The sequence below is a fragment of the Balaenoptera borealis genome, assembly GCF_965194805.1.
Source record: "Balaenoptera borealis genome assembly, chromosome: 19".
Lineage (NCBI taxonomy): Eukaryota > Metazoa > Chordata > Mammalia > Artiodactyla > Balaenopteridae > Balaenoptera > Balaenoptera borealis.
Window position 1 is genome coordinate 1,658,395 of NC_138878.1, and position 18,962 is coordinate 1,677,356.

Here is an 18,962-nt window from a genome sequence, read left to right on the forward strand (position 1 = left end):
AAGAGACGTAAAGAAAGACGGGAGCGGAGTTTGCCAGCACACCTGCAAACGTCCCCCTCAGCCCCTGTGGGAGAGGAAACTCAGCGTGAAGGGACGCCGTCCCGATTCCTCGGGATCTTCTTCACCCCAACTCGACCTCTGCTCTGGAGCTGCATGGAGCCCGAACATGAGCATGGCACCGGTCCTGCCTGGGGGGGGGGGGGGTCAAATGTCCGAACACAACGCCCACGGGGCCCAGGCTGGGGGCCCGACCGCGTCCTCCAACTCTGCCAGGAATTCCAGCCCCGCCGGAGCAGCGGCCTGAGCCCACACCCGGGCGCCCTGATCAGACCGGGCCTGTGATTTCTAGACGAAAGATTCCTCACGAACACACAATGAAGCCAACGGTCACCCTGAAGTGCACCCTCACAGGGAGTAAAAGCGGGAGATGACATTGTGCTTGAAAGGTCTGTCTTCTGCAGTAACTCTGCTGAGTGGCTCAAGGGCTCACTCGTGTCCCAGCCCCGTGAGAGCTCTCACACCACAGGCCCGTCTGCAGGCCCCGGCCCCCCGGCTCAGCTTCCTGCAACTTCCACCACATCCTCCTGAGACCTCCAAGCCCTGGAGACCCGTGGCGCCGGGAGAGCCCAGCGCCAACTCCGGCACCCCACCCGCCCAGATCCACTGTCTAAACTCAGACGCCTCACCCGGTGCAGCGACTCCCCTCTGGGCTGCAACCACCTGAGTCCACACATGACCCCACCAAGAGCACGCAGAGCGAGCCTCCAGTCTCTACAACATGGACGGCCAGAGCTCCTGGGGCTTGCTCGGGGAAAAGCCGGGGCCTGGGCAGAAGAGGAGGGAAACGTCCCCACGGGTACTTTCCATCCCCTATTTCTCTGACTGTAAGGGAGTGAACCATCTGGAAAAATGGCCAGCACTTCACGGGGCAGCCCCATTACAGGGCTGGCCCTCCACCCACCCTCCTCCACAGCTAGAAATCCAGAAAGTAAATTCCTGGTGCAGGAGTGGTAACTCGGTTCCTTCCAACAGACAGCAGCTGCCCTGACGGCGTCTGGAGTACAGTTGCTGGGGCACTTAGCTGCTCTGCACCGTCACCCAAACGGCAGGGACACTGGTCCAGCACCAGGCATGGGCTCCACTGCCCGCTGCACACACGCCCTTCACGGAAAACACAGACAGTGACAGAAAAGCTTCAGGAGAGCCCAGAGCAATCACCAAACCTTCCTTATGCAGAAGAAGTTCTACAACTTAGGCCTCACTAAAAAGAAATTTGGAATTAGTCAGAGTCACAATTTTTCAGCCTACTGAGCTGTAAGGTTTAAGTAAGTACTCCTCTGGACATTTCCAAGTTATTACTCATGACTAAAATCATCAGTGAACATATGCTACATTTTAAAAGGCTTAAAAATAAAAGTGTATCAAAATGCTTTCAACTCACATGCATATCTTACAGTTAACTAATGCTAATCTGAAATAATTACTATTGTATTCATTCATCAACAAGGAATCACTGAGTACTGACAACTGATACTACACTGGGTACTGTGAAGAACGGAAATGAACAAAATTTGGATCTAATAGCATTAAAGCTATTTAACTTAACATTTTAAACATATATTTGAAAATGATGAAATTGATCAAAAACGATTCTCGAATTTTAAGGCCTGTCACTCCTCCCTTGACCGTCTGGAGTCAAAGCCTTTGAGGTGGGGCTTGACCAAAGGGGCTCAGGGCCGTGGGCGATGTGTCCGAACAATCGGAAGGGCCTTTGGGGTTTTCTTGTAAAGCTACTCAGCCTCAACTGACATGAGCCTCCAAAGACATCGTGACTCCAATGACCTACAATACTGGAACCATACACGTAAGTAACCACGTGGTGCAACTTCTTCTAAAAACACCATTACAATATCCTTCCCAGCCCAAACCTCTGTCAACCTCCTCCTGGCCTTGTCCGACAGGAAACCGTCTTGTTTGTCACCAGCTCCAGGGACAAATGACAGGCCTGGACTGCCATGCCAGTGTCACTAACTGGTCATCCTCAGCCACACCTCCCATGGGCCCAGGAGGTGGCGAACAGTGAGTCCTGGGAGTCGGGTGCCCCCCCGGCAGCCCCACCCCCGCTGGGGACCAGGATTCCCGAGGAACGGAGCCGGCAGCAGGAGACGCCGCCGGGTCCCGACGGGGCCAGCTGCCCCGGGCAGGGCGACAGCCTGCAGCGCCACGCTCGGCTCCCACGGCCGGGCGTCAGGAGACACGCCATTGTTTCTGAGACTCTTCTAGGGTATTTTGGGGAACCACTCAACACCAGACTCCCTTCACATCCGGCCTTTTCTCATTTAAACGATATTTTCCACCATTTCTGGTAGAGAAGACTTTTCCATGAGGGATTAATTCCCTGAGCTACCTAGGTTCTCCAAGATGTGTGTCTGTGTTTTGGAAGGAACGTATTTTCTTGAAGGGAACATTTTTATTAGAAGTGAAGTGACAGTGTGAGGGCTTCCCTGGTGGCGCAGTGGTTAAGAATCCGCCTGCCAATGCAGGGGACACGGGTTCGAGCCCTGGTCTGGGAAGATCCCACATGCCGCGGAGCCTAACTAAGCCTGTGCGCCACAACTACTGAGCCTGCGCTCTAGAGCCCGCGAGCCACAACTACTGAGCCCACGTGCCACAACTACTGAAGCCTGCGTACTTAGAGCCCGTACTCTGCAACAAGAGAAGCCACCGCAATGAGAAGCCTGCGCACAGCAACGAAGAGTAGCCCCTGCTCGCCGCAACTAGAGAAAGCCCGCGCGCAGCAACGAAGACCCAACGCAGCCAAAAATAAAAATATAAATAAATAAATAAATTAAAAAAAAAAAAAAAAGAAGTGAAGTGACAGTGTGTACCATCTGCAAGGCTGAGACTGCTCTCCTGGCGTGCAGACCACTAAAAGTGGACTAGAGCCCCTGGGAATGGCAGACACTGTTTCACTGCTACAGATAAAGGCACCCTACACACACACCACACACACGCACGCACACACACACACACACACACACAGCCCTTCTTCTCATCCACCCCAAAAAAGGCCTACACTCCAAAAACGTCCTACACATAAAATGTTGGATACTTCCCATCTCTTCTAATCTTTTTCCCAGCTGGGTTTATAATGCCTCATTTTATGGAAAAAGTTCCGAGAGCTACTGAAATTTACTTTTAAGCAAAGTATCAGGATGGACACAAATGCCAAAGAACTCGAGAGAGGTTTAAGAGTCTCGAGAATGCCAGGGCTGTTTAGTTAGATACTGGTGAAGTTATCTCACAGATGCAGGATGAGAGTAACCTGGACACATCACCGTGTTGCCTTTTTTTAACACGTGACCCATGCATGTGTGTGTTTCTGTGTGTGTGTGTGTGTGTGTGTGTGTGTGTGTGGCATATTCATTATTGCAGAGACGGGCTTTGCCAGAACACACACAACTCCCAGGTTTCCAAGTGTCCTGACGTCGTTCAGCCTACAGACAGACAGACAACTTTTTTCATACACATCTTAGATGACGTTAACCACAACTGTAAAAAAATAAAAATAAAAATCTACCAAAATCTAGTTGAAACAGTACTAAACCATTTCGTGATTCACAATGTAAGCAACATGACTAAAGCTCCAGTCTTTAAAGATTCCCCATATGGCTGAAAATCTCCCAACTATGGAGAAAAAATTGACCCAGATTCAGATGTTCCAACAGACACGATATTGCCTGGCAATGGCGCTGGGACCAAGTGAGCGTTCACATCTCACTAGATCTGAATCGCCTGGATCCACATGCCCTCCGGAGGCAGCTCTGTGAATCTTCACGGCTCTGCTCCACACCTGAGTGCCTACTGAATGCACGGTGCGACAGGCAAGGAACAGCGCGTGGATCTGCCCCTTACCTTTCTCACACACTCCTAGCTTAAGTTACCTCCCCCAATAAAACTCCTAAGGGCCAGGCAGAGGGAGCTCTGTCACTTTGGTCTCCACAGAATGAGGCAGAGAAGACAGATCACAGCTCACAATCATCAAAACTCGCTTGATCCCTTGATGGTGGTGATGGTGGTGTAGGGGGAGGTGATGGTGGTGGAGGTGACAGTGGCTGTGCAGTCCTGGTGGTGGAGGTGACAACAGTAGTGATGACAGTGGAGGGGAAGGTGACAGTGGCTGTGATGTCCTGGTGGTGGCGGTGACTACAGCAGTGATGACAGTGGAGGGGGAGGTGACAGTGGCTGTGCAGTCCTGGTGGTGGAGGCGACAACAGTAGTGAGGACAATGGAGGGGGAGGTGACAGTGGCTGTGCAGTCCTGGTGGTGGCGGTGACAACAGCAGTGATGACAGTGGAGGTGGAGGTGACAGTGGCTGTGCAGTCCTGGTGGTGGCAGTGACAACAGCAGTGATGACAGTGGAGGTGGAGGTGACAGTGGCTGTGATGTCCTGGTGGTGGCGGTGACAACAGCAGTGATGACAGTGGAGGGGGAGGTGACAGTGGCTGTGCAGTCCTGGTGGAGGCGACAACAGTAGTGAGGACAATGGAGGTGGAGGTGACGGTGGCTGTGCAGTCCTGGTGGTGGCAGTGACAACAGCAGTGATGACAGTGGAGGTGGAGGTGACAGTGGCTGTGATGTCCTGGTGGTGGCGGTGACAACAGCAGTGATGACAGTGGAGGGGGAGGTGACAGTGGCTGTGCAGTCCTGGTGGTGGCGGTGACAACAGTAGTGAGGACAGTGGAGGGGGAGGTGACAGTGGCTGTGCAGTCCTGGTGGTGGAGGCGACAACAGCAGTGATGACAATGGAGGTGGAGGTGACAGTGGCTGTGCAGTCCTGGAGGTGGCGGTGACAACAGCAGTGATGACAGTGGAGGGGGAGGTGACAGTGGCTGTGCAGTCCTGGTGGTGGCAGTGACAACAGCAGTGATGACAGTGGAGGTGGAGGTGACAGTGGCTGTGCAGTCCTGGTGGTGGCGGTGACAACAGCAGTGATGACAGTGGAGGTGGAGGTGACAGTGGCTGTGATGTCCTGGTGGTGGCGGTGACAACAGTAGTGATGACAGTGGAGGGGGAGGTGACAGTGGCTGTGCAGTCCTGGTGGTGGCGGTGACAACAGCAGTGATGACAGTGGAGGTGGAGGTGACAGTGGCTGTGCAGTCCTGGTGGTGGAGGCGACAACAGCAGTGATGACAGTGGAGGGGGAGGTGACAGTGGCTGTGCAGTCCTGGTGGTGGCGGTGACAACAGCAGTGATGACAGTGGAGGTGGAGGTGACAGTGGCTGTGCAGTCCTGGTGGTGGAGGCGACAACAGCAGTGATGACAGTGGAGGTGGAGGTGACAGTGGCTGTGATGTCCTGGTGGTGGCGGTGACAACAGTAGTGATGACAGTGGAGGGGGAGGTGACAGTGGCTGTGCAGTCCTGGTGGTGGAGGCGACAACAGCAGTGATGACAGTGGAGGTGGAGGTGACAGTGGCTGTGCAGTCCTGGTGGTGGAAGTGACAACAGCAGTGATGACAGTGGAGGGGGAGGTGACAGTGGCTGTGATGTCCTGGTGGTGGAGGTGACAACAGCAGTGATGACCGTGTTCTAGAGACCTGGAGCCAAGGCGGGGGCTTGAGGACTCATATGAGAATTGGGGGCTGCATCCATCCTGGACTTGACCTCCCCGCACAACCCTGGAAGAGTCACTGCCTACTGTCCCCACGTGTAACGGGGAATAACATCCCCTAGTTCACATCATCAACAGCAACACAAGAGGGGCTGGGATGTCGGAGGGGGCACACGTCCAGCTCCAGAAAGGGACACCGGCCCCGTGGACAGCGGGCTGGCTCCTCCCATGGCTGTGGCACCAGGGGTGGCCCTGCCGCCCATGGGTCACCCACACATGGTGGGGAGGCCGGAGCATGACACTGGAGGTGCAGGGGGGCCCAGCCTCCTCCTCCTGGGTTGTGTTCTGACCTTTAGTGACAACTCAGTATTAACTAAAACAAAGGTGCCAGCGCCCTCCCAGGAACGGGCCTGCCCTCGGGTGCTGACGAGCCCTGGAAACAGAGGCGCTGCAGACACGGTGGCCAGGGGACCTCGCGGTCAGCAAGCAGCAGCTGCTGCTTATCCCAAGACAGCCTGCTCGGGAGCACTGCTTCTTAGTCACACGAATAAATGTTGCGGTCTTTGCTTTGTTTTCTTAAACTCCCCCAAAACCAAGATGAACAGAATGCAAAACTTAGAAATCGTATAAATCTAGATTTTAAAAATCTCAATTCTTTAAATGCAGAAAAGGACATTTTAAGACTGCTCTAACAGTTCAACAAAAATTTAACAATACACAATAATCATAAAAAATGCACCCAACTTTTACCATCAGCCAAGCTGACCCAATGAAGCACACAGTAAGTGTCAAGTTTCTCGATGCAGATTTTATGCCACTCGGGTGGGTGGGCTGCGATCTCGATGCCAGCACTGACAGACTAACCCCCAGCCCACCAGCCTGAGCGGGGAGGCTCATTTCCGGGGCTCGTGGTGCGTGATTCACCCAGTAACCGTCTCCATGGAAATCCACCGGGCTGCTCCGGGCACTCAAGCAGGCCCCTGCCTCCCCGTGAAGGACACGGGCCCTGCCCTTCAGGAGCTCACGGTCAAGCCACACCGGGCCCAGAATGGATGCCGAGAGATGTCACATCCCTCTTTGCCAGCAACATCCTCTGGATTCAGACCAGGGCGTGGACATCCCACACCGCCCTCAGGAGCGTGGTCACCATGGGGCCTGCATGTCTGCACCCCAGCTCTCAAAAGCTGGTGACATCTGCCCCGTGGACCCTGCTACCGCGCTGTGAGGCCCTGGGCCACTGGGGGAGCCTTCATGGAGAACCGAGGGGCTGGGGGGACAGCCCAGCTCCAGGCCCGGGAGGGATCCCCTGGACAGGGCAGCCCCGAGCCTCCAGACGACCCGGTGACATGACGTGGAGCAGAACCACCTCCCTCCCACTGGGCCCAACGAACCCCGAATGGTGAAGGGTAATAATTTTTATTTATTTTTTATTTATTTGTTTTTGGCTGTGTTGGGTCTTCGTTGCTGTGCACAGGCTTTCTCTAGTTGTGGCGAGTAGGGGCTACTCTTCGTTGCGGTGCGCAGGCTTCTCATTGCGGTGTCTTGTCTAGCACGGGCTCTAGGCGCGCAAGCTTCAGTAGTTGTGGCATGCGGGCTCAGTAGTTGTGGCTCGAGGGCTCTAGAGCGCAGGCTCAGTAGTTGTGGCGTGCGGGATTCAGTAGTTGTGGCACACGGGCTCAGTAGTTGTGGCGCACGGGCTTAGTTGCTCCGCGGCATGTGGGATCTTCCCGGACCAGGGCTCGAACCCGTGTCCCCTGCATTGGCAGGTGGATTCTTAACCACTGCGCCACCAGGGAAGCCCCAAGGATAATAACTGATTGTCTTCTCTGGCCCCAAATTCGGCGGTGGGGGCGGGGGTCGTCCAGCAAGAGACGGCTGCAACAAGATGCCGACTAGCCCAGCAGCGCAGGGACGTGCCCCAGTGCTCACTGTCCCACAACAAAGCGCGTGATTCCCGGCATGCGTTCGTCTACACAGCTGAAGGGTGACTGGTTCAGGACTGGCTCTAGCCGGAGCAGATTCAGAGCCAGGTGCCTCTGTGCCACAAGGCCAGCGCCAACGCGGGTCCCCAATCCTACGGTCTCACTGCCGGCTGCTGCCCCCAAACACGACCGAGCCGAGATGAGCCACTCACCCGGCTTCCCTTGAACTCACGCACGCTGAGCAGCTCAGACACTCAAAGCAGAACAGTCAGGAGATGGAGCAGGGGCAGTGCCTCGTCTGTGTCACTGCATGTGTCCCCTCGGAATCTTCCTGAACCACCCAGATGAACCCAACGCGGGGATCACACTCGTGGATGTGACGGACACGCTCGGCCCCATACCCGCTCCCTCCTCAGCAGTGGTCTCCACTTGAGGGGCCAGACGTGAAGCTCTAAGTGAAATAACACACTTCGACGCCTCAGGCAACCCGACCCCCAAGAAAACAGTGACCTTTAGAGAAGTGAGAGGGAAAGAATAAAGCACACACACACGTCCCAGGAGACATGTGGCTTTGATATGAAGTGCCTGTGACCCCACAGAGCCCCGCCACAGAGCAGGGCCTGCCCGGACCCACACCTGCCTCCTGCCAGGAGGATGCCCTCCGCTTCCCCACCACGATCTGCCTCCTGGAAGCCAATGTGACACGGAGAGCATTTCCAGAACAAACGTCCTCTTTCGGCCACTTCTTTCCTCCAATTCTCAGAGCTCACCTCCCGTGTAACATCTATACTTCCAGATTTAGTTCTACAACTGCACTGCCACCTCCGAAACTGAGTAAGATTATTTTGCTTTTCCTCCAACTGATTAGAGAAATCAGAAAGATTATTTTGAGTTGGCTAAATCTTCAACCACATCAAATTCATCAGAACCAAAGCCTGTACCTCTTGCTGTCTAAACTGAATACCCAGATATTCCCTATAAAGCCTTGGCCACGTTTGTACCCAGACTTCACCATGCAAATTCAGAGCCCACTGTTTGAGTCGCGGGTGATTTCTGAGAAGCCAGGAGGTGCTGTGCTTCCGTGGGAGCCAGCCCCCGTCTGAGAGCATCACCCTCAGCCTTCCCCGCCCTTCCTAAGGGTCGGATCCCTGAAGGCCCAGCACCTGCTGCGGCCAGCACCTGGGGACCCTGCTGACTGGGGTCAAATTCAGACAGTTACTGACAGTACACAGTCCTGCGGTGTGAAGAGAAAGCACCCGAAACTGTCATGCATTACTGCAAAGTCACCCAGCCCCGGCCGTGAGCGGCTGAAGCAGGACAGAACCCGTCGCGGTGCTTTAAGGGCCTGGGAGTGAGCAGAAACCCTCTGTGGACAAGACAGCACAGCGGTGGGAAAGGCGGGTGTCTGGGACGGGCAGGGAGGCTCTGCCACGCGCCCAGGCACAACATCAGATGGGAACGCCCCCTGCACGTGGTGGGGCTGTCCCACACCCCACCCTGCTGCCCACGCACGGCCAGGAGTCGGGAGGGAAACGGTGAGGCCGCCTCTCGAGGCCCGAAGGCAGACTCACACCCGCAGTGCACCTCCAAGCTCTAAGGAGGGCGGACAGACCTGGAGCCAGAGCCAGGTTTACCTGGCCCACCGGTGAGCTGGGACGAGTGAACGCCGGCCGGGGAGCAGTGGCCCCAGCTCGGGGTGTCCCCTCTCTCCCCCAGACGGGAACCCCTCCTCACCGGGAAAAGCTCCTCCGGGAACTGCAGGGTGGGGATAGCAGCTCAGCAAGCCCCCACTGGGGTCCAAGGCCCAGTGTGTGCTGGCTGGACTCACAGAGGCCCCACTTTGGAGGCTCAAATTCAAGCCTTGACGGTTGAAAGCAGCCCCATGATCCGATTCCCCAGCGACGAGCCCGACTGAAGCGACCGCTCCGCCCACAAGCTCTGGGGCCTGCCTGCCAGCCAACAGCGCAGGAGGCTCACAGCACCGTGCCCGCAGCCAGGCCCCCGCTGCCCACACGCTCACAACGGCGGGCGGACGTGTCCGCTCCTCTCGAAGAGCAGCACCTTTCTGCTTGAACACAGACCCTCACTGTCCCCCCAAGACAGCCTGCATTTCGAGGGGCAGAACATCAGGCCAGCACAGCCCCGGAGGCAACCAGACTCCAGGCGTGAAAGGCAAACTGTTATGTGACTGAAGTCGAGGATTTACGGACAATGCGAGGAAAGGTCTCAGCAGAAGGACAGACACTGTGCTAAAGGGACACAAGGCACAATTTACTGCTCCCTAAACATGTTTTTAATCACATCAATCTTAATTAATGCACCAAACCAGGTCAACTTCTAATCCCGTATAATTCATTTAAAAAATTTTAAATATCTTGCTAAGGTTAAAAATGTCCACATAACCTCACAAACATCTCTAACGTATAAAACGGCAAAGCCAAGAAAGCACGTGTTGCCAGAGTGAACCCGACATGAACCTCGCGTGCGGCCTTGCTGACCGATGGAACCCTCTGGGGACTGTTCTGTCCGCACTCGGCCAACTCGACGTCCGGGTCAGGGAGAGGCATCTCAGCATCCGACCATGACTGTCACCCCACTGGCAGGGACAGGGTGAGAAGTGCGACTGGGACATTTTTCCAGTGACCGGAACCTGTGCTCTCAGCCCAACTGGAGCTTCACCTCCAACCCCCATGCTCTCCTCTCCGCCACCCTCACCCCTCCACCCCGGGTTTGAGTGCCTAGCCTCACAGGGCCTACCTGGGGCTTGGGGGGCCCCTCAACCCTTAATCTGCTCCAACAGACGCAAGCGGTAGATCGCGGTATGTGAGGCCCAACGTGGGTGGCAGGGCCCACGTTGCAGTGTGGAGAAGGCCGCCCTCCCGCTGGCAGAGGCTGGCTCGACGCCCCTGCGCTGCTCCCCGCTGTAACCGACCCTCCAGGACAGGGCTGCTCTCCCTACGCCTTCCCCGAAAGCACAGCGGAAAGGCAGGCAAACACAGCTGCCTGGAAGCGACATCCCTCCCCAGGGTCACCTTGGGCCGCCTCACCAGCAGCAGGAGCAGAGACAACCAGAAGCACAACTCTGGGAAATCAGAGGTTTTGTTTCAATGCTCAAGTGACAAAGGGTCTCCAGCTTTCCTGACCTGGAGTAAAAGCCCTGAGAAGGATGCTAAAGAAGAGGTTTAACTAAGGTTAAAACTCAGTGCAGCTTTTAAAATTCTGCAATTCTTTGGCTTTTTGGCTCTTTGCCAAGGCAGCTATTTTTATATATTAATACTGCTTTAGGACTTTGATTAAAACCTCATGACTGCGTTCAAGATGACACTTTAAACAAAGAAACTCCAGCTTGGACGTCACACTCGTCCCAAGGCGCTCCGAGGGCTCAACGGGAAACCCTCGGGGCGTGATGGCGTTTGGTTTCGAGTCCAGCAACGCACACCCTGCGTGACCGTTTGTGGCAGACACGAGGCCCGCGTCGAGGACGTGGGAAGTGCACACAGTGTGCCAGAGGGGAGCGTGCACTCGGCTCTGAGAATAACGTCTGTGATTATCTCGATAGTGACTGAGCTCCATGTTCATGATTCCTAAATTACGTTTTATAAAAAGGGAAGATCCTCCAGACTCCCTTTCATAATTATTCAGGTTATAAACATCTCTAACAGAAACTCTTCATGAGGACGTGAAAATGTCAATCCTCGAATTCACCAGCAATTTCACTCCATCTTAGAAGCAAATTGCCCCTAGAACGCCTCAGCCGGGCGCTTCACTCTGTAGACAGTTCACATCAGGTGAGCTCAATGAGGGTTTCAGGGTCTTTTTCTCAGGACCAGAAAAAAAGGCAGTGGTTGGAGTTTGACAGCAATGAACGGGAACGAAACCTGCCTTATTCTAACAGACAGCTGCTGCACAACAGCCCAGCGCCCCGCCGTCCACATGCCCCATCCCCGTGTGTCTCCGTGTGTCCCCGGGGCCAACGCTCCCGCTCCTGCCACGCTGGGATCCACCGCAGGTGAGCACTTACCTGCCCATCTTGTCCCACGTGGTGTATCTGTAGATTGCCCTGCAAAATGGATGAATAAGAGTGTGATCAAGGACAACAGCTTCAAGATGCACGAGACAGAGGCAGGAACATCCCCAGGCCATTAGTGAAAACCAGCAAAACCATTAACATCAATTCCAACATCGGTCCCTTGTAGCCATAAAAATCCCAAACTATCAATAATTAAGCTGAGTTTACAGGTGCTATTTTTTCTTAAAAAAACAAACAAAACAAACCAGTTAAAAAAACATTGTACCCATCCCCCAACCCTGACCCCCAAATGGAAATGTTTTTCTTCTAACTCTTCACTTTGAAACAATCTCAGACTCACAAGAAGAACCAAAGTAGTACAGAGAGGTCCTGCGTCCCATCACCCAGCTTCCCCTCTGGGACACCTGACACATCATGGGGCATTATGGCAACCACGAAATTAATGGGATGTAATGCAATTAACCAGACTACAGGCCTACTGAGATCTCACCAGCTGGAAATTCATTTTCATTTGTTTAAAAAAAATAATAGTTGTTTTAAGTCTGGTAGGCGCTGCTAAATGTCTCTTTACAGATATCCTCATTTTGACAAAATAACTACCTAATTTTTAAGTGAACAAAGTAAGGTTTCATTGTGATGAGAAGACTAATTGCGTATTGTAACTTTTTACAAAGTAATCATTACACTATCAGCAATTTTTTCTAATTCAGTGCATTCAATTCCTAATGGAAGCAAAACAGAAAAAAAACCCCACTGGATTATACAGAGGAGGAATTCGGTTAAGAAAACTTAAAAAAAAAAAAAGGGCAAAATTGATACCAAAAGTTGAAATTCAAGAAGTATTCTAATGAATTTTTAGCAGAAACAATATGAAAGCGGATGTGCATTGATTTCTCCTTTTCCAACCCTAACCATTTTCCTTCCTTTCAAGGGCCCCCAGCAAGGCAGGCAGCAAGGCCGGCGTGCCGGTTGACGGGCGGCCCTCTGTGGGCGTGGCCTCCCCCCCACCCGTGCCTGGAGAAGGGAAGCCCCCCGGCCCCCAGGGGGCGTCTGCGCTTAGCTTGCTGCCCACTCCCCCCGCCCCCCGCCGACATGCTGCTCTGTGTGAGCTCACAGACGCCCACCCCCGCCCGCTGGCCCCGCAGGAGGCAGGGGGAAGCCCACTCCTCAGCTGCGGTCAGGCCTCCCGGGACCTGCCCCCCACCCCCGTGCGCTGCTCCCCTTCACCGCTCCCCCGCCCCCGCTAGCCTCCCCACCCCCCGGGCACCCACCCGGCCGTGCGCCCCACCTTCCCATGGACACACCTGTCCCGTCATCTGACGACTCACAGGGATTTGTCCAGCTCGGAGCCGTCCCCTCAGAACCCGCCCGCCTCTTCCCTCCGACTGTGGGGCTGGGGGCTGGGGGCTGGGACTGAGAGGTCGGGGGCACTGACGTCACCCACTTAAGGAAAGCAGCCCGGTGCGCGGCTGGAACACGAGGAGCCAGCAGGCACCCCTAAACGAGTCCCAGGCTTCCCGGAGGACTCTCCTGAGACCCGGGGGCCAACAGCCCCTGGCGCTGGCAGATGCCCGAGGCTGGAAGCAAGCCCGGCCCTCAGCTCCGCCCACATGGCACACGGTGGGGGGGGGGGGGGGCGTGGTATCCAGGGCGCACTGCTCCCAGGCGGGGCCAAGGTGCAGGAAGCCACGCCCCAATCTGCGGGCTGAAGCCCTGCGCCCCAGGCCCCGACCCGCCTTCGGAGGGTCAAGCTGACCTTCACACACCAAGCCCCCTGGGCAGGTACGAGTGCAGCCAGGAAGGCCTCCTGCCTCTGTCCTTACCGTGGAGTAACAGTAAAAGGACACCAGTGGGAAGAGGCCGGGATGGCGGGACGGCAGGCGGTCGAGGCTGAGTCAGAAAAAGCTGCGCCGAAGGCTCACAGGACCTTCACGGGCTCTCTCACCAGAGTCCCACCTCCCTCAAGTCCTGCACTGGCCCCACGAGGACAAGTGAGGCCACAGTCTCAAGGGCGGCCCCCTCGTGCTCCTCCCATCCCTGGGGCTGCAGAGGGCACTTCAGCCAGGAGCAAAAGCCTCCATATAGCAAGTGTTCACCAAGAAACCCAGATGGGGCCACGGTGCAGCAAGGGCAGGAAGGTGTGGAGGGCAGGCAGGGCCTCGGGTTGGTGCCCCAGGAAGCGGGAAGCAGGCGGTCTCTGCTGGACACCTGTGTCATCTGGGGATGCCCAGTTGTCCACCGCACTGGACAAAGGTCAGAGTGCAGAGGGCCTGTGGGCACAGAGCGGGCCCTGGGCTGGCAGCCAGACTCACCTCACTGTCCTGCGTGATCTGCACCTGCTCCCCTTGAGGCACCTGGGCGATGTGGAGGTGGCCCTGTGGGATCCGCAGAAGAGAAGACACCAAGAAGCATCAGAGGAAACAAGAAACGCTCTCCGAAACGTCTGTTCCTGATTCTCCACTCGCCGTTCAAGAAAAGACAGCTAAGGCCTGAGTGGCCAGTATCACACAGGCATGGTGTGAGCTTACTAAACACCCTCTTGAAGTTCTACTTTAAGGACATAACACAGAATACTCTGCAGTAATTCTTAGAGGGGCAATGAGGCCTAGGAAAAATCTGTTAAATCTTTAAATGTTACTAAACAGGCAAATTTAAGAATGTGAAGGTCATACAGGAAAAAGGAGAAACCACAATTTTCCAGAAAACTAAACTGACAAGTTTTTTGTTTTTTGTTTTTTAAATTGTACTATCAACTCAGAGGGACCAGGAACCTCATGGACTTTTGGACAGGGTCCCTAGTGACCTGGGGGTGCTGGAGGCTACACAGCAGCATGACTAGGAGGGTGGGGGGCAGCTGTACACGTGTCTACACGGAAAACACGTCAGCCAACGCTTTTTAAAGCAAAGAAACACGTGGCGATTTAAACAGCTGAAGTAAACAGTAAACGTGGTTCCAAAGTATCAGACTCCAACTAAAATGCATTTGTGTTTGTAGATACAGGCAGACAAATAATTCCTGTAAATCTTAACTTAGCTCAATGAAATGAATATCCATTATCTTATTTAAAATTCTACCTTAATCAAAATGGACCTGAAAATAAACTACTGTTGAATTTTCTATTGCTTTCATTTGACTACATCTATGTAAACCCTGTACCACAGTTATCTATTCTGGAATTCTTTCAAAGAGCTTCCTTACTAACGAGATCAGAGTAACTGCTTTTGTGACTGTCAGCTAAACAAAGAATCACTGTTCATAACTGCTCCGTCTCCCCTGGAAGAAGAAGGACTCTTCACAGTCCTCCTCAGCGCTCTCGGGAAGCCCTCCCTTTCCAGACGGCGTGCTGAGTGCAGCAGCAAACCAAGGCCGCCTGGGTCAGAACCGGGTCTCCAGGAGGTAGCCCTGCGACGAGGCCCACGGCGAGGAGGCTGGGTGACTAAAGCATCCCAGGATCCCCTGGAAGTTCCTGCCCCGCTCTCCCACGAAGGGTCGGGAGGAACGTCCACCTGGGCCGGCAGCGCACAAGGGCGACTCATCACACAATCGAAGGAAACTACACAATGACTAAGGCCACCAGCTCTCTCCGCTGGCCCCAGAATGAAGTTATTCTTCTCCCCTCAGTAAAGGGTGCCCATGCTTCTGAACGGAGAAAATATCTATGATACATCTCGATGTCTCCCAGGAGGACAGGCAGAGCGCACAGGCAGGGGAGCCGCGAGGGGCCGGCAGAGAGGTCTACGAGACGTAGGAGGCCTACCTTAACTATTTCTACTTGGACCCCATCCCAAGGTGTCAGCGGGATCCAGAAGTGCAGGGAAAGCTGGTCGTGGCGCCCCTCCCCCCGCTTCCCAGCCGTGCCCTCCCCTTCCACTCGCAAAGGCAAACTGGCGAGAAGTACATACTACTTGGACCTGCCCGTCCTCCCCGATCTGGTGGATCTGGACCTGCTGCGCGTTGGCCAGGGCGTAGTGCAGGGCCTGAGGCGGGGGCTGCTGCAGCTCACTGGCGGGCGGCGGCGTGCTCATCATGGTCTCTGCGGGGAGATGCACACGAGCCTGAGCTGCCAGCCTGGGGCCGAGCCCACCTCTGCCTCCCTCTCTGCCCAGCCACGCTGCCCCCAGAGATGAAGGGAGAGCCTTCGTTCCTGGACTTCCAGTGTGCAGCGTCGTGAGCCACAGCTGTTAGACAGCGGGGCTTTCCCACCTGTAGTCAGCGTCTAAAGACCCGATGACCCGCAGACACAGACGGTTCCCACCCACTACGTAAGTAACTGAAGCTCCTCAGATGTAGCGACAAAAATGGAAAACGAAAAACAGGAACAAAGTGCATACTAAACTCTGTGTCAGACCAGCGCAAGGTAGGTCCATGGATAATTAAACTAACTTGGGGGGGGGGGGGGAGGGACTTCCCCGATGGCGCAATGGTCAAGAATCCGCCTGCCAATGCAGGGGACACGGGTTCGAGCCCTGGCCCGGGAAGATTCCCACATGCCGTGGAGCAACTAAGCCCTTGAGCCACAACTACTGAGCCTGCGCTCTAGAGCCCAGGAGCCACAGCTACGGAGCCCACGTGCCTAGAGCCCATGCTCCGCAACAAGAGACGCCACCGCAATGAGAAGCCCGCGCACCGCAACGAAGAGTAGCCCTCGCTCGCCACAACTAGAGAAAGCCCGCGCACAGCAACGAAGACCCAACGCGGCCAAAAGTAAATAAACAGACAAACAAACAAAAAACTAACTTGGGAGAAAAGCTCCATCCACTCAATTAAAGGAACACTTCCAATAAAAGTTTACTTTCCATGTTTAACCCAGAATGAGATACGTTTGTTTTCACGTGTTGTGTATTACTTTTAACTGTAATACTATCTCAATCAGAAGAATTTTCTTAGACACTTAGAACATTAGGACTCAGAAAAAAAATTTTTTTTAATTTTCAATGTATATACATATTTTTGTTCTAAAGAATGGATTACTCAAAAAGACTTATAAAGATAAAAACATATTACATTAGAATGAAATTCTGTGAGAAGTAGAATGCTGATATGAATGGAAAGAGGAAAAAGATATAAAATGTCTGATTCTTGAAGAAAAGAATTTTCATGCATTTTTTAATAGCTTAATGGTGGGTAACAAATTGACATGGTATAGATTCCACTGGCTGCCTTTTAAAAAGTTACAATAAAACAGTGTTAAGATGTTAATCCTTACAAAATTCAAGTTATTGAATTTACCACGTCATCAATAGCTCCCTCTAATTACACAATGTGAAGACCAATTTAAATCTATGTTTTACAATCAATACTGATATCAAAGTGCAGTGCAAAAATTGCATCTGTTACTTGCTTGTGGTCAAGAATAATCCAAGAGATACGGCAAGTGGCCCCAGGCAAGGACTCACGCCGAGGGAGGACCACGGCCCCCGGCAGTGACACGGAAAGGGCAGCCCCTCAAAGGCCTCGCCCCACTGGCCGCGCTCCCCCATGTCCAGAGAGACACACAGTCAGGAGCTGGTTCTCTGCGACCCTAACGTTCTGGGCCCTACACGGGTGCTCCCCAGTGAGAGCTGTGGGGAAAAGCGCTGGGGGCGGAGGTTCACGCAGTAAAACGCAGCCACCTTAAACTCAAGCACATATGAAAGTTCACGCGGTGTGGCCAGACAGCAGTGTGAGATACAAACGTTTTAATAAACTGATATTTTAAAAATCCCTTGAAAACCAGTGATGTTGTGGTCTGTGTTCAAATTGGCAGTACTAATTCAGCTTTAAATACACCAGCCTCGGCTCAGAATCTCCCTTGTAGCATTTGTCTGCTGATACTTCAAAAGAGAACATGACAACTCCAGCTGGAATTACTACCAATTCCAAATTAACGGAATCCTGGCTAAATTACATGTTCCTGGATTATGTCTGTCACCAGAATAGCCTTAAGGACCAGATTCGCTGGGTCAGGCCACGAGTCCGCAGGAAGAACAAGGACGACATCCCAGAGGCCCTTTAATCAAGCACCCTGTGCTGTATCGAGTTTGGGCCAAGTAGGCAGTGCGTTAAAGTAGAAGAATATCCAGTCAACAGAAAGTTACAGAACAACGTACTTCCAAAAGAGTTTGATAAAAGAAGAACATGGTCCGTGTTTCCCTCAAAACTCCCAGGGCTCCAGCGCCCGAGGAGGGGCCGCCCTCTGGCTTCCAGCGGACCGCCCGAGAGCAGTCCAGACCCGTCCCAGAGCCCGGAACTCGCCCCTCGTGCTTCCCAGACACACAGCACCTGAGGCAAAGCGGGTGCGACGGTGTCGGCCTCCCTCAAGTGCTCCTTAAAAAGGTGCACCTTGACCCCCGCCCCGACGCGGTGCCCCCTGCTGCACAACCCAGGCACAGAGACCGGGTGGGCGGAGGCAGCAAGGTGCCAGGTGGCACCACGGCGTCCGTCCTCCGAGGCCCAGAAGGCAGCTGGCCCATCAGGACGACACAGAGGGCCCCCTGCTCCTGAGAAAGCACCCATCACTCTGGCCATGGACGGTGCTGCTGGAGCCTGCGGACCTTCCCAAGCCACTGGGGCCGGCCAGAGTCCATTCTGAGACACACGTCCTGAGGCTCAGCACCTGCCCGGCCACGGCACTGAAGAGCCCCTCATGGTGGCCATTCGCCACCCGCAAGAGGCCACGGGACCAACAGCAGCACTGAGAGTTGCTCAGACCCACAGCCTGGGGACCTCCCTGGTGGTGCAGTGGTTAAGAATCCGCCTGCCAACTAAACCCGTGCGCCACAACTACTGAAGCCCGCGCACCTAGAGCCCGTGCTCTGCAGCAAGAGAAGCCACCGCAATGAGAAGCCCATGCACCGCAACGAAGAGTAGCCCCCGCTCGCCTCAACTAGAGAAAGCCCACGCACAGCAACGAAGACCCAACGCGGCCAAAAAGAAAAAGAAAAACAAAACCAAAACCAAACCCACAGCCTCTTAGGAGGAACCCTGACTGCTTATGGACAGAAAAACAGAGGAACTGAAGACACATGACTACCATTAAACTGAATTACTGTCATTCAACTGAAAGAAACACTAATAACTGGAAGAAAAACAAACAACAAGTGAGAGAGGGTAAAGACAAAGCATGACATCACCAGTCCGTGATGGAGATCAGACCTGAGGGGCAAAGGCCACCTGAGTCCCCAACCACAAGGTCAGAAGCGGATGCAAGGTGGCCGGCCCAGCAGCCCAAGCACAGCTTCAGGACCCAGCGCCCTCCTGCTCCAACGTGGTCCGGACAGGCTCGGGGCCTCACGCAGGTGCTGGCTGGCAACGCCGAGCCTCAGACCACCGCCCGGAGGCAGGATCTGAACTGAACACGATCCCGAGCGGCCCGCCTGCAAGTCAGCTCGTCACGTGTCCCGGGCACCTCCAGAGGT

General features: G+C 54.3%; 1 protein-coding gene across 9 annotated transcripts in view; it reads right to left on the minus strand.

Moving 5' to 3' along the window:
• BANP (BTG3 associated nuclear protein) overlaps positions 1-18,962 on the minus strand; it is a 103,529-nt gene that overhangs the window by 14,538 nt on the left and 70,029 nt on the right. For 7 of the 9 annotated variants that reach the window (XM_082368723.1, XM_082368717.1, XM_082368718.1 and 4 more), the window contains 3 exons: positions 15,468-15,598; positions 13,877-13,948; positions 11,556-11,594 (listed from right to left, as the gene is read on the minus strand). In XM_082368723.1, the coding sequence (XP_082224849.1) occupies positions 11,556-11,594; positions 13,877-13,948; positions 15,468-15,598 (242 nt within the window). The remainder of the gene's footprint in view (positions 1-11,555; positions 11,595-13,876; positions 13,949-15,467; positions 15,599-18,962) is intronic. The other 2 variants (XM_082368724.1, XM_082368722.1) reach the window with 1 other exon arrangement.